General features: G+C 39.5%; 1 protein-coding gene across 1 annotated transcript in view; it reads right to left on the minus strand.

Moving 5' to 3' along the window:
* Positions 1-16,446, minus strand: part of DHRSX (dehydrogenase/reductase X-linked) — a 158,005-nt gene that overhangs the window by 11,599 nt on the left and 129,960 nt on the right. The window contains exon 6 of the mRNA XM_065741264.1: positions 15,744-15,951. Within this exon, the coding sequence (XP_065597336.1) occupies positions 15,744-15,951 (208 nt within the window). The remainder of the gene's footprint in view (positions 1-15,743; positions 15,952-16,446) is intronic.

Raw genomic sequence — 16,446 nt, forward strand, 5'->3', positions numbered from 1 at the left:
ACAAAACCAGCATTTCCCATTTTCTATCAGAACAGAATGCGTGAAATCACAGATATATTCTGAGGCCATATAATTATGGAGACGTCTACATAGCTCATCCTCCTTTCAGTTACCCAAGAGAAGTACTAAATTTAAAGGCGAAAACTACATTCAGTTGCAAATCAACATAACATAAAGCTTACTAACCCACCAGAGTCAACCTGCTTTCAACAAACTAAAAAAGCAAATGCAAAAGAAGACTGAATTTGATTATTCAAATCAAGCCTCTTGGTGTGTGTGAATGAAGGTAGGTTTAAGCTCTGCAACATAAGTGGGTTTGTTTAAATCAATCCACCCTGAGGCTCCTTACTGTGCACTAAGGAACCCATCAATGGTTAGAAATGTGAAGAGCCCCCCAAAAAATGCGTATAACTTGAGACAGGCAAACAGTGCCATCGATTTCAATGAGATTAGTCATGTTTCTAAAATTACGTCAAACAAGATTTGAGGCATCTTCTCTGTTGCTGTAGAGCTGATTATAAGTGGAACCAACACACAAATTCACAGCTACACAAATTGTTCCTAAGGACTGAAATGGAAGCATTTCAAACTTCCATCTTGAACAAACTTCCATCTTGAACACAGTTCTTTGTGAGCCTGAATCTATCACATTTAATTGGCTAAAAAATCTGAAAGAAGGGAAGATTGTTTCTTGTGTTACAGAGGGAGATGTTAGGCTGCGGAGCCTTTGTATTAATTTACAAAGGAGAAGAAAGAAAAAAAAGAAAGCAGATCTTGACAATGGAATAGATAAAGGAAAGCAAGTAAGTGGGATATCCTGAAGATTGCAAAGTAGGAAGACCCAGACTTTTACTATTCACTAAGGTTGTTCATTTTAATATCCAGACTTATTGCTAAGATCTTTGGTAAATCCTCATTAAAGTAGTACATGGAGCCATTACTTTATGAAAAGCATCTCCCCTGCAAGGCCATCACTGGATTCACAAATGGTCCTTCCCATGACCCTGCTTCTTTTGCCGATGAAGGGCACCGTAGAAGAAATGCCATGTTGATATACAGTTGATATGGTTTACCCTAGTCCTGTGTGAGGATCTGAACCTCACATTACAGGAAGAATTGGTTCAGGTTCGGAAAATGAGATTCAGAGCCATTGGTCAAATCCTATGAGCTGATGGGGGACAATGAAAAACAGGAAAGGTAAAAAAAAAAAAGAAAAAAAAAAGTGTAATCCCTTCTGTACCTGAAGTCTTTCCCCATCCTGCTATTAAAAAAAACCAAAAAGTAGAAAAATAAACAAAAAATATTAAGGGGCAAGAATCTTAAAATTCCCCAAATATTAATGAAAACCTTTGCAGTTATATTATTTTCTAATAGCTCGATCTCTGCAGAGAGCTTCTGCCTGGGGTTTTGGTACTGGACTAAGGGCAGAAGCAACTCATGGCCTGAGATACTATACAAAGCAACCCAGAGACTTTTATGTTTGTGGAATTATCAATAGCCAGAGTAACTTGATGAGAATTAACCTTTTCATTTTATTAAGAGCTCCAGGAAAGTTTCTATTGTGCTTTTATTTACAGGCCTTCCTGACTAAGAGGTTAGAGCAGTTCTTCAGAGTGGGAAACAAATACTGCGGGGTTCTGTGGTTCAACAAATACACGGTGCAAGCTCATCTTGTGTTGAAGTAATTTGCTTTGTTTAGGGAGCTCATATTGAATTCTTTGGTAGCACTGTTTTGCTTCATGTGCATTTTTGCCTTGCGATTCCAATCGAAGAGCCGTCTCTGCTCGTGCCCGGTGATGCACAGCAAACAGCAATGTTGCAGATTATGAAACTTGTTTTCCAGGAATATTTCCAGTGGAATTAATGCAGAAACCTCCTGGGGTTTAGTTGCTGCTTTTAACTCCCCGAAATAAAGGCTGAGGTCTGAGCAGAGTCTTGGCTGCCAGCGCAGACTGCCAGAGCTGGGCAGCCCTGCCCCAGTCTTCTTGCGCTTCCCGTGGCTCGCTTAAAATTCTGCTCTTCCTCTGCAAGTCTGCACAGCTCTGCAGCCGCCTATTGTTATTAAATACGTGCTCTGCTGCAGAATTGAGCTGTTCTAGCCGATACTAGGGCTCCGCTTCCCGGGTGGTATGCAAAACACATCTGCAACCTAAACTTCCACCCATTTCTCCCCCTGCCCTTCCACTGTGCCCTGCAACAGCCGCAGCACGTTGCATTGCAAAGCTGTAGGGCTGGCGGCAGGGTGTGGGGACCATGTGGGGACTGTGTGCTGCCCTTCCCGAGGTGCAAGCTGCCCAGCCTGTCTTTTTCTGCTTGCTGATGGTGGGCTGCTCAGTATCTGAGCTCAGTAACACAACCACGATGGAGAAACAGGAGTTTTCCAGGCAACAAGCATGCGTTTTATATAAAAATAATCTCAATGCTTAAAAATAACTTAAACACTCGGTCTTCAGCAATTGTACAAACTCCTCAGTGACCAAAACATAACTGACCTTTACTTTCAAATCCATGCTCAATAAAAGAGGATTACAGCTGTTTGTGAACTTTGAAAAGTCTGTACCGTGGCTGGGGGGCAGGGGGAAACTTAATTTATATTTGTCTAATCCCTAATAGCTGCTGACAGCCTGCGCGAAACAAATAGTTTTAATTATTTTCTCCTTGCTGAATCTCAGGACTCGTCACGTAACCAAAAAAATAAAATGGCATATTAACCACCAGTGAGATTAAAAGGAGAGTCATATAGTAGGAAAAACAGGAAACTGCATTAACACCAAACAGTGACAAATATGTCCACCTTACTGCAGCACTGTCCTCAAAGAGCAGAATGTTTATAACCTTCCCATTAAAACAAGCAAGGAAAAAACAAAACAAAACACCACTAGAAAAAAATAATAATAAACACCCTTAGAGACTTTTGCATTTATTCCGAGACCTACAGCTATTGAAAATGTCGATGTGGTCTGTGCAATAATAGAAAAAAAAACTCCTAAAGACTCCTTTCAGTTATTAGTGAACAATGTACAAAGCTTATGTAGTGGTATAAAATAAATGCTACTTATTTTTATCATATCCATTGATGCTTGAAAACGGCTATGGAGCTAATGGATAGGTAATGGCTGTTATGCTCCGTTGTGAGGGAAAAACGACTTCCATTCACAAACAGTTATTGACACCATGCAGCACATGAATCAATGCCCACAAGGAAGCTTCACCTTATTTAATATTAATTAAACAGTAACATTTGTTTTTGTTCCACTGTCCCAGCATATTTTTTCATGCCCCACCATGAATATACTAAGGGCTCACTATTTGCTACCTAAGAGATTTGCCAACCACAGCATGACCAATTCCTCACCTCTTCAAGGCCTGATATACCCCTTCAGGACTTCAGATGAGTTAAGTCCCCCTGGTTCCTTTTTCAGTAAGCACTGAGGTGCTGCTCAGTGCACAAGGGAAAGCATTTTGCACTTGCTCCTCAGACACAGAAATGAGCACCACAGGGCAGGGGAGAAGACAGCTTTCCAATGTTCTCTGTCTCCTATGTTTTGGGTCAAGGGCATTTTGATGGGTGGTTTACAGACTCAAATGACATACCTTTAGTTTTAACTGGGACTTAGTTTTCTCCCTCCATAACAAATGACTGCTTTTGATTTAGAAAATAAAAGGCTTCACACTTGCCATCAGAGCTGATCCAACATCTGACAGCAGTTACAAGGAGTGTCTGATTTGAGGGAGACTTTCAGAGGAACATACATCCACCTGTGACTAGCAAGCAGCAGGCTTAGGCAGCCTACTAACAATTCTGCAGGAGAAAGCATCGGTATTTTTAAATTGCTAACATAAAAAAATAGAGAAAAATAGTTTATTTCTTCCAAAATTACTCAAATTAATACTATGTAGCATTTGCAAATATCTGTAGATGACCACAGCAATAAAACAAAACAAAACAAAACAACAACAAAAAATCTGAAAAACCAAACAAACAAAAAAATCAATCTATAACCACAGTAAGGTATTTCAAAAGAAAATAGGACTGAGGAACACATTCTTACAGAGACGCTACTCGAAGGAAAAATAGATTGCCAGCCTTAACATGCTCTTTACCTCCTTCTCTGAAGATGCTTTTCCTTTCAGGAAAGCTCCCTCAGTTTGTTCTTTTCTTTAGGTGAGTATGAGAAATTATAAAATGAAGACTGAATATTTTCTCAGCATATAGCTCAGCTGCAAATAGTGCAGAGCTGCTCCCACTTGCACAGTTTGCTGCTGTGTAGAAAAGGAAATATAATCTAACAGTTCTCTGTCCTGCAGTAACTGCCTCTCTACTCAAAATATATACTGATGTAATTACTTAAAAACTATAAAGAGGAATGGAAGCTCAATGCAATGGAAATGAGTATGTAACCCAAAATATATTGATTTATTTTTAAATAAACTTTAAAAATATTTTTATGGTGTGAGGAACAGAAAAACAAGCTGCTATCCCAAAGCTTGTGAACCGAAGAGCACTGCAGAGCCCACCCCCAGGTTACAGTTTTAATTTTAAGTAAAGGTTACAATCATCGATCATGTTCCACGTGTTGTCAGAAAACCCAGCCTTACCTATTTTATCACTAAGAAGCTGCACTGAAGAGCTTGCTTGAGCATTTGCAATGGAGGCTAACTGATTGTTCACCAGCTGCACCCCAGCTCTGTCCTTTCTTCCAATTCAAAAATGTATTAACGGAGGATAATTGCAGGGGTTCTCATCCATAATCTACAGTGACAATAATAAATTGCAGATTATATGCAGTGGATAAAATGTGGTACTAAAAATATTCAGTCTCTTGTATTTTTTTCAAGTAATTAATCTGTATTTTTAAAAATTATTAGGTATTGCAGTTGGTTGACATAGCTGAAATTAAAAAAGTACCATTTAAAACTACATGATAATATATTTATAATTTGCAAAGCTATGATGCTTCATTTTTATTTAGTACATTATTTTAAAATAATGCTTTATTAATATTCTTTTGTAAATGGTAAGTTTCTGTACTTGAAGGCAACTGATATTTTAAGAAGGCAACTATCTGGTCTCCAAAGATTTTAGTAAAGGGATTCCAAAAATGAAAGCTCTGCCAGGCTTCCACAGTTTAGGTACATCTGCTTTTCTGTGATGAAGGCAGTACGTAACTGCAGTGAGAAAATATTTGCAAAAACCTGTTAATAACTACCATTGGTATCAGTTTTACAGAAATATGTGATGGTAGTGAAGTAAGTCCAAAAAACCCCAAAAACTTTATATGCACTTGCTTAACAGAAATACCTTTCACCTACCACTCATAAAATAAGGAGTCTTTAATGCAAGACATTTGCATGAAGAAGTACTTCTTGGTAGAAATGATCCAGGAATGAGATGTTCCTTACCAGAGAAACTATGCACTGTTTGCTAATTCCTTGAAGTGGCAAAAAACCATAATCACAGTGGCATGATTCATATACAGACATTTCCATCATAAACGTTAAGAGAAACCCTGCAGGCTGCTGACAGCAATGAAAAGCGAATGAGAGATTACTGAAACACAGCTAAATTTAGGATAGTTTAAGAGACCTATGTTTCAGCTCACCACACCATTTATTTCTTGACGGTTCAAATTTTTGGTATAATCCAAAGGATTTATTTTTAAAGCTAGGCATCTAGATCAGAGGACAAAGATTTAACTCAGTAATTTGGAGCATTAACAAGTTTTAGCTATCATAATGCACTCATGATCAGCAGTTTGCAGCTGCTCTATTGCTCTCATTTGAAGAGATGGGCTCCAGCCCATGAGCCCAGCTTTACCCCCTCTAAACTACCACATCAGGGTTTTAAAAGTTGACAAAAGCTAAAAACAAGTCAGCTGCTTTTTTTCCCAAGTTTTAAAATTACACTCTTAATTTTCTAGGAGAAAAATATGACAAGTAGTAGTGAAAACATCAATTCAGCCGAGGCAGATTTGCCATTACTAAAAAGGGATTTAAAAATTTCTTTCTTCCCCTCTGACAAAATCCTGAGCAAAGCTCTCTGCTCTGGCTGTTTTAGGAATGCAACTCCCTGGCTGGAAAACCCTACTGCCTATTGCCAGCTGGAGCTCCTCACCTGACTTCCAGCCAAGCAACAAGCCATCCCAATGTTCTTCATCTGGTCTTAACTTGCACCAGAGGAGATTCGGGCTGGACAGTAGGAAAACCTACTTTCCCAAAAGAGTGGCCAGGCACTGGAATGGGCTGCCCAGGGAGGTGGTGGAGTCCCGACCCTGGAGGTGTTCAAGGAACATTTAGACGTTGTGTTGAGGGATGTGGTTTGGAGAGAACCACCGGTGACAGACAGATGATTGTAGATCTTTTCCAGACCTGGTGATTCTATGATCTCTAAGGGGCTTTAGATGCAGATCACACAGCCAGGAAGGCACAAGGTGATGGCCTTGATTTGCTGGCAGAAGCACAGGGAAGCCATGGCCTCTCCTAGAAGTATCACCCACTATCTGCTGCTAACCCCAGCAGAGATTAACAGAGTAACTATGCCAACTATCTCCACTGCTCCATTTTCAATTTGGATAGGCTCATTTATTTTTTAACAGCACACACAGCTTTCTTGACCAGAACATCAAAGGACCTCTCCCTCAGGGAGAGCATGGGTCAGATCGCACATCGCATGTGCTGGTGCTGCTTCTGAGTGCTGGCAATGCTTTGCAGTTCTCCTGGCTCCTCTGAGTAAACCACTGCGTAGTGACCTGGAGATGACAAATACAGGTACCTAAGCGCAAACACAGTTTATATTTTATCCCTTTTTCAACAAGCTGGAAATAGATGACTCACCAGCAATCTGCCTTTGACCCAGTGCTGTTCAGAGTGGGTGGAAACACTCATTGGAGAAGTTATACGGCCAATATACTAAGTACTGAATGTACATAAAATAGCATTAATAGAGAGATTATATTTATAAAAACAAAATACAATGTAAAACTTCCTGCTTTCTGCCTTCCAGATCCGCTTTCTGAACGGATTTCAAGCAACATCAGCTGAATCTAGCAGTATCAACATTTGAAGTACTTACTGCCCCTGGAGACCTGCAGGCCCTCTAAAGGGATTAGGGTTCAGTGAATCTGTGCCAGCCTTAATCCACTTCTCCATATAATAGGTAGATAAAATAGGACACACGTGCTACAGGTCCAAACCAAGCAAGAAATATAAAAGGCCAGCCCAAGATCAAGGAGAACCCCTAAGGAACAAGAACGGACATGCAAAATAATTTACATAAGGGCAGTCCTCCACATAGATGATATAAAGCCTGATCAGATAGTCCTTGCTGCAGAAGCACAGAATAAGAATGAGAACTGGCATGCTTTTAGGTTTGGGCATTACTTTCTAGTTATCAGGTTCCCTTGTGTATGAAATGCCAAAGTTGTCCTGGAAGTCATCGATTTACATGCAAAGGAAAATGGGGATCTTAATTATTTTTGCTGGTCATGCATAAGAATGGAGATAACTCCCCTCTGAAAAATGACCAAGCAGAATTTACAGGTTGGGCAGTCCTAAAATTACCCTTTGCACTTGGGTGATGTGCAATCCTGACTGAAAAAATAAAAATGCTGCCCCACAGTGCCCTTTTTATGTTCATTTTTAGACCAACTCTACTTGTCAAAATGTTCATAGTGTGTAATTTTATTTTCAACACTGAGCTCCAAAAACAATGGGACAGCTTTTCTCTCTCTACATTTTTAATCATCTCAGGGTAGTCGGAGACAAGTGGCAGACGTTTTGGAAGACTGCATTTTGCATCTCAAGAGCTTGGCAGGCAAAATTATTGAATAAGTCAGTCAATGCAGCTCTCCATTCCCAAGATACACACAGCCTCGGCATGCTGCTGCCCACTACAGGAACAGAGTTTTCTCAGTCTTACCCATTAAAATCACCAACATCCCAAATATTTAACTGAGAACATAATCAGAATAAAATGAGCCATGTGAACTGCATCTTGTAGTATCTCAGGGCTCTTTCTAAAAAGGCAAACACAAATTTTTGGAGATTGCAATTACAATTGCTGTCTTTACAAAATCTTTATTAAAGCCAGAGTTATTCAAGTGATCTTTGAATTGAAACTTTTCAAAATTCACCAACTGATTGCTGGGTGACGTAGTTTAAAAAATGTATATATAATAAATTACTATTTCCACTTCTTTTTCAAATGGGCCCCTTTGTAGCTCACAGGTATAAACAGTCACTTTGAATACTTGATTCATCAGGCCAACTGTACGGTATCCTTTGAAAGGATAAGACAGAACCAGTATTAGGAGTGACTATCTGTATGGAGATCAGTGGATGAAGAGCCCTGATTGTATGGGCATTCATGTTACAGACATTCATGAACTCCAGGCTGTCAGAGGTGGCATCTATGTCATCTTAATCCATAGGAAGAGGCCATGTCTGCAGCTTGTTGTCAGAACTCTGCATGTTCTGCCAGTTTTTGGAAGCTCAGGATAAGCACTAGAAACTGTGTGTTGTTTGTAGAAGTTTCCCTACTTTACACTGAAAGAGTATATCAGTCTCCTCAGATTACTGATTAATTAAGGAATGTCACATTGAGAGAATGGGAGAGGAGTGGCTGTAAATCTCCAGTCTCCAAAACACTCCTGAGATTATTTCTTTTGTAGTAAGTAGAGACTTAAGGTGACAGGGCTCTGCAATATAAATTTTTGCCAGAATTGTTTTTTACAATTCTATTACTCACAAACACTAACAAAACAATAAGGAATTCAGGAAGGTCACCCTCAGATAAATATTAATTGATCTATAATGCATACTACATCTGGTGGTAAGCTCTCTCTACTCCATGTGCATATGCACCCTCACAACCCCCTCCTCTACTTCTACTTGTTTTAGTGATCTATTTCCAAACTGCTACTCACTTGCACCAGCAGTGGCAGGATTTTCCACAGCAAGCCAATGCTCCTCCTTAACTCAGTGTTATGGCTCTTTGATATGGAAAACTGCCTGTAACTTCTGTTACTATCCCTGCAACATGGTTAATGTCAATGGGCCCTGGAGAGGTCTCCTTTCTTTCTTGCTCCTATGTCAGAGAGGTATCTCAGTCACTCAGATGAAAGGTTAGCAGCTAGCCTGCATTCTGCTGCTCAATTTTCAACCACCACTGTGCCATCTGGCAGGAGGAAAAGGGGATTTTAATTGCATTGTGATGAAGTAGAACTTCCTGGATGCATCAAGGAGAATGAGTAGTGGTAGTCTGTGCGTGGTGAGATTTATGGGGTGAACAGCCCCTAACTATAAATATTACAGATTGAAAAGTGAAAGGCTAATAGTCTAATTGTAATTTAAGAATTCCCCAATCTTTCAATCACCTTTTGAGACTTCTACATTAGAAGTACTGTGATTTTCTTCCTTTTAATTGACAGGAATTCACAGAATCACAGAATCATAGGGGTTGGAAGGGACATCAAGAGATCACTGAGTCCAACCCCTGCCAAAGCAGGTTCCCTACACCAGGTCACACAGGTAGGCATCCAGGCGGGTCTTGAATATCTCCAGAGAAGGAGACCCCACAACCCCCCTGTGCAGCTGTGCCAGTGCTCCATCACCCTCACCGTAAAGAAGTTCTTGCACACATTCGTGCAGAACCTCCTGTGCTGCAGCTTCTGTCCGTTCCCCCTTGTCCTGTCTCCACACACTGCTGAAAAGAGTCTGGCCTCGCCACTTTGTCCCCCACACCTCAGATATTTATAAACCTGGATCAGGTCCCCTCTCAGTCTTCTTTTCCCAAGGCTAAAGAGACCCAGTTGACTTAGCCTTTCTTCATAGGGGAGATCCTCCAGGCCCCTCACCATCTTTGTGGCCCTCTGCTGGAAATTCATACCATGTTCCTGACACATATTTGATCCACAGCAAATTATCCTTCTCTTTTATTTTGTTCAATTTTTATCAATACATTTAACTGAGAATAGGTTATCATTTACACTTATTAGCTACATACACGGAAAAGTACTATAAGAAATGTTACCAAATAGTATTTTATGGCTGAGAATTTGCTCTATTAAACAGTGTTATTTGTGCTCTTTTTATCTGTTGTACTTTCCATGGAAATAATTAGGAGACATTACTTTTGGAGCAACCTTCATAGATGTGGCCCTTGACAATTACTCTTTTCTCTCTGTGGCCCAGGCAAGCTTAAATGCTGGATGCCTATGAGTTACAGATTACAAGACAGTATGTGCTGATGCACTAACAGTATTTTTTGCAAATTATTAACTACTTACTTATTGTCTTCCCGTTGCAGCAATCATGAGAGTATTTTTTAAACGCCTGGATACAAATTGAATTATTTTCAGACAGAATTAAAGAATCTGCCTGAGCTGTCAAGTTAAATCGACAGTCCTTTACTACACAGGAGATAGGAATAAACACTTATTTACTCAATATAAATGTCCTTTTTCAGTGTACTTCTTACCAGCTGGTAAAAATCTGTTATAAAATTTGACTTACCATCCAAGAACTTCCACTCCAAAACAATTCTCCATAGTGCAATCTAGATTTTTCAACACCTCGTGGTGTAGCTTTATCCTGTGTTTCTTTAGACCATTTTGCAAACTAAGAGTCAGTCCTGAAGGTAGGACTAGCTGTGGAAATAGTTTTCTTGCCCTGTGAACATTTGGAAGATGGAAGATAGTCTTCCAAATTCCCACTGTTAGGGAAAAACAAATAAAAAAGGATTATTTTCTCTTTTTAACCAAACAACTAAAACTATGGGAGAGGGCATGAGATAGATCACTGTGCGTACTGCTTCACTTTTAGCTGGCTTCGTGGCTCTGTTTCAGCCTGTTTTAACCAGCTTCCACCAAAATGAAGCAGGGTGTGGTTTGGGGATAGATCACTCCAGCAGCTGCTCCAAATAGGTCGTATAAACAAGAACTTCAATAGCCTTGACTCCTTCAGAAGTTCTCCAGCACAATCCCACCCGTTTTGTACTCTTCTGTACAGCACACTTACTCATTCACAAGCCACACAACAAGACACAAATTCTTCACTTTCATGTCACCAAAGCACGCTCTGGCAACTCTCAATATACCTCAATGTTCCAGTTACTTTGAGCTCAGAATACGCATGGGACACTTGGGAGAACCACAGGTCCAGTGGGAAAAAGTCAAATGCTCCATAGGTGTGCACTTGCAGTTAGTCTGTTTTCGATAGATCTGACACTAATTAGGACAGTGCACACAGTGCTCCTAAGCCTTCTAATTTAATAGTTAGTATAAATAAAGCATCTGCATACCCTCTACAAAGCAGTAACAGGGTACCCACCCGTGCATAAGCATTCACATCTAAGACAATCTTCTCAAAGGCAGATTGCTCATTTTCCTTCTCAGGTGTGTTCTTCCACCTTTTCCCCAAAAACTAACTGTTCTGTGGTTGTACAACAATCAACTATTTATTAGACGGAAAAGAACTCCTTATGGCTCTGACAAGGAATGAAAGGCCTGAAGCCTAAATCCCTGACAATTATGTACAAAAATGGAACTTGTTTAAAGTCAGGAGGTACTGGGATAATGTGGACTGCTTCCCTCTCTCTGAGTCCGATCAGAATCCCAATTTTGATTTGAAAAGCCTTTTGTAAAAATTAACCACAATTGTCAAGTTTCTGTGAGGAGTTTTAGTTTCCTGAGAAACTTCAAGACTACCTTTATATGATGACCACACGCTTACATAGACTAAAGATGTTGGTGCTGATGAATTGCTGCTTTCAGCTGTAGAATTTAATTATTCTAGTTCTGAAGAGCCGGTGTTATTGTGTGGTGATGCATTTGTTTTCTGACACCTCAGGGAAGAAGAAGAAATGAATTTTGTACATTTAGAGTGCCAAAGGGACAGTCCAGTCTGGATAAGAAATGCTGCAATAAGACCTTCATGACTGTGTCATCTGGGATGAATGATGAATTCGGGTTCTTTAGATCCTGTTTTCTATCAGCACTTACAGATTGAAAATATTTCTTAGAAAATGTTATGGGAAAATCACACTCAAGCTTATTTTGACAGAAATAAGCTAGTTTATATCACTTCATTTCTAGCTTGTATTACTGATTCTGCCTTTCCCTTCACTTTTACAGGCTGGCAGGTCACTCATCCAACTCATTTTCAGTTTGTCAGTCAGTAGTCACTCATATGACTCTACATCTTTGTAAATGACAGCTGAGACAAGACCTGCTATCTTCCTTTTACAATACCTTCTAAATACTGATATGAGGGACCTGAAAGGACTCAGTATATTCGATAATGGCACATTCACCAAATGTATCATAAAGAACGCTTTGGAGTTTATAATCCTGCTGTACAAGAAATGTTTCTCCATCAGTGGCATAATGAAGTCTTAAGTCACTAAACAGTTCCTAATATTGGACACTAATGAGAGTCAACATTTTTTTTTCTTCATTTATTTTCTAAGGCATTTTAACTGTATCAAAAGCAGAGGTCATCTGGCTAAAAAATGAATATTCATCAGAACAGATATCTGAGGGGGAAATGGTATCTTCTAGGCTTCCAGTTTGGACAGTTCTCATCACTAAAACTAGCATGTTGCACAGCTGGCTACATTTCAATTTGATGCCTGATGAATGTCTTTTTGGTCTATTGTTATTAATTAGTTATTGTTTACAAGTTTGGATGCTATCTCTTCAAAGAAAAGATCACTTTATGTTAAAAATTCCTAAGGGATAACATTTCACTGTACTCTACAGAGGATCATGACAGCTCGTCAGCTTTTATTTACTGAGCAGTCATGGGGTAGAGATCAATTTACTTTTTGAAGAATAAACATAATTTCTCTCTTGCATGTGACAAGTGCATTCCCCATTTATTAAAAATATAGAAAAAATCTTTTCAAGGTGGAATTTTAAAAAGTAAATATCACTATGACTTTCCTGAGGAAGAACGGTGTCACCACTTCTAAAGGGCAAGAGATAGCTTTGCAATTTTTATGACAGCCACTGGCTTCTGTATCTTAGTCTATCATATTTCTACAGGGTGCTTCTCATTGCAGTTTGAAAAAAAAAAAGAAAAAAAAAAGCAGAATAAAATAACAACAAAGCAAAAACTAAGAAACTCATTTGGTGAAAGGTTTTTCCGAGCTGTTGTGAAGAGCAGAAGGCAATGCTTTGAAGTCCTGAGAAACTTAAGCTAATACTTGGAGCAAATTACATGTACATATCGTGGCCCATTTGCAAAGCTGTAGGTTTATTTGCTTAGGCATCTGAATATCTCGAGGCAGCTCTGAGGTGGATGTTGTTGAGCCGACAGCCCTGCCTGCCACACCGAGCCGTCTCACCGACAAATAACGCGATGAGAGTTGGGGTCGTGCTGTAATCCTAAGGAAGTATTTGATTTGAATGCCGTGGGGACCAGTGTCAGCAGAAACAAATTTAAAGGTAGGGGAGGCTCTGACACAATTGAGAATGAAATCAAGCAACATGTTGACTCTCTCTTGAGAGAATGTGATATGATAAATCCATGATGCATTTCCTCACCAGAGTGATCTGGGCTATGTTTACTGTCAAGAGTGCCAGGTTGCAGCAGGTGAAGCAATTTCATGTGCACATTCAGAAACCACTTTGGAATACTTCAGAGTGATAACGGTTGATTTAGCCAATATGATTAAAGAGATGCCACCTTATTTTCACTGTGTTATGGCTGTAATACAAGAAGGAATATTCATATATGTGCATTTGGGAATGAAAATCCAGGAGAGAAGAAACCCATAACACCTACTCACACCTAGCATTATCAGACTGTTGAATTTTCCTATACTTTCCTTTTCACTTTTCTCAAGGCAAGTTTACCCTAGTGCATGAGACCAACAGCAGACACGTTGAAAGCCCATTTACAAAAGTGAGAACTCTGGACATCATGCACTTATGGGAAACATAGTAAATCTTGAGCTCATAAACATATCTTAAGCAAGAAGAGAAGAAGTTAAAGCTGTAAGTAAAAGAGTGGCAGTAAAAGTTTCCCTCTCTGCCCCCTTTGATGTACAGGAAAAACACAACAAGTTTTATGTAGAAATCTAAGATCTCAGCCTCCATAACTGAAGCCTTCAGGATACACATCCTGACTCAAAAAAGCAGTTGATGCATCTGATTTTCAGGTAGTACAAGCATAGCACTTCCACACAAGTCAGTATATCTGTCCTTTACCCATTGTAGTGCAGTATTCCTCCTGACTGGTAGCACATACAAGAAAATACAAAATGATCAGGAACTACAGTCAGTATTACTATTACAGCCCTAAGTACTCAACTCCTTCTTGTGATAAATCCATTCTCATTTTATGTGTTCAGTTCAGACACTCCATTTAGTTTCTAAAACATGGTCAGTATAATACAAAAATGTCTCCCTTGGCACACCTATAAAACTGAATGGGCTTAAGAGCTGTAAACAAGAGATTCAATTCTCACCCTCAAACACAGAGGGTTTTGTAAGAATTTTGTTGCTCCAGAGTCAATTCTGAGCACCACCAAACCACCTACATAAAACATTAGCAAAGTGAAGTCAGCCCAATTAAAAAACAGCACCATTACTAGAGACTCCTATTTAAAATGGCATTGACAAGAGGCAAAACAAGTTTAACATCTGTATATCGGCACTGCTGTATTCTGCTTCTTTAAGAATTCACTACATACTATGAGCATTCCTATTACAATTTTATTGCAATATTCAAGGTGTTCTCAGAAGATACTATTCATTTTTTAAAATATGGATTTGTTTGCATCTTATTTTACAGCCATTCTTCCACCCTCCGGTTTCATTTCTGAAATTAAAGCTGGTGACATTTCCATATCAAAGTTTAAAATTAATTTGCTCTGCAGAATATGCCCCTTGATCTAAAATACTTCATTTTAATTAGGATATTTAATTTTCTCTAATGGAATCAGGTTCCATTCACTTAATCCAAAAGTGTGTTCTGAAAGAGTACATTTTCTCAGCAGAAGTCCTTCTAAGGCTTGCTCACATCAGAACTGTGCACCTGTGCAGCTAAACTGATTTCAGATTGATCTACTTATACCACTATAAAATGTTAATTGAAGTTAACCTTAATGGGTTTGCCCCACTTTTGAATCAGTTTTATAAACAATGTTAAGTTTTCTAATGTAGATCAGGAATAGTTGATAGAAAGACATAAACCTTTACAAATACATTTTTGAATGGAAGACCTATGTGAACATTCTTCCATATTCCCTAGCACGAATGCCCAGCATGGAATACATCCAATTCCCAACAACAGTTTTATCATTTGTATGGCTTCCTTCTTTCCTTTGCCCTTTTCTCCGTAACATGTTGTATATACACTGTGCCAGATTGTGCCTGCCTCTCATAACAGGACGTGCAAGGTATTTCCTAGGAACACTTTGCATATTCTGGCTCTGTGTTAGAATGCAGTTTTGTCACCATGCATGCATCAACAGAGATAGATCAGTGGAGAGAGTCAGTGCATGGGCAGAGCTACAGACAAAAGGATATGACTCCTCTCACTGTGAGCTCCCTTTCCACATAAGTGTTTGTTCTGGGCAAGACTTGTCTTTCTCAATGCTACATGTCTCATCAGTGCAGAAATGTGCAATAAATACCATACATTATAACACACTCTGAAACATACTCAGCCCTGTGCTGACTGCACCATTCATAATGTAGAGATATGGCAACAAAATAATGAGGAAAAGAAATGCGTACCTTGAAAAATAGCCAGGCAGTCATCCATTTGACCACTTTTACAACCCAAAAGACATGCTTGTAGAGCTCAGTGTTCACTACTCCAGGGTCTACTACATTAGCAGTCACATGGCTTCCATTTGCAGTCAGAAGATGCTGTAGTCGATAGGTAAATAACACAAGGGCAAGTTTGCTTTGGGCATAGGCTCCATGGGGTGAATACGAACATCTGTATATGAGAGAAGAAGAAAGAGGGCGGGATATGCATATGAAAAGGAAAGAATAAGGAAGAAAACAGAATTGCACAACCATCCAACGTACTGCATTTGGCAGTATCCAGCAAATGAACAACTTTACACTGAGTCTTCACAAGAAAGGGCTTATCAGTAGCAGCAGTCATATTTGCTGTGGTTCCAACGATTATTCCATAAGATACCAAGTCTTATTTATGAAAAAAAATAGTACAAATTTACAAAGAATTTGCCAGAATCTCTATGCCAATGTATTTTAACTGTAAGCACTGAGGTGAGCCCTCCTCACCACACTGTTCCCACACACATTTCATATTCCCACCAGGAAGTCCAACCCCATCATACTGTTTCTAGCTATTTTTATTTGTGTTGCAGCACAATCTGTTAGCTTCTCCCATGTTAGGCGCAGCACAGATGGGTAAGACAGTGGTTGCACCTGCCCTGGTGACACCAGGTCACACACAGCTAGAGAT

Source organism: Cyrtonyx montezumae, unplaced genomic scaffold (assembly GCF_038088225.1).
Source record: "Cyrtonyx montezumae isolate F1298 unplaced genomic scaffold, pur_monq_1.0 scaffold_3, whole genome shotgun sequence".
NCBI classification, from domain to species: domain Eukaryota; kingdom Metazoa; phylum Chordata; class Aves; order Galliformes; family Odontophoridae; genus Cyrtonyx; species Cyrtonyx montezumae.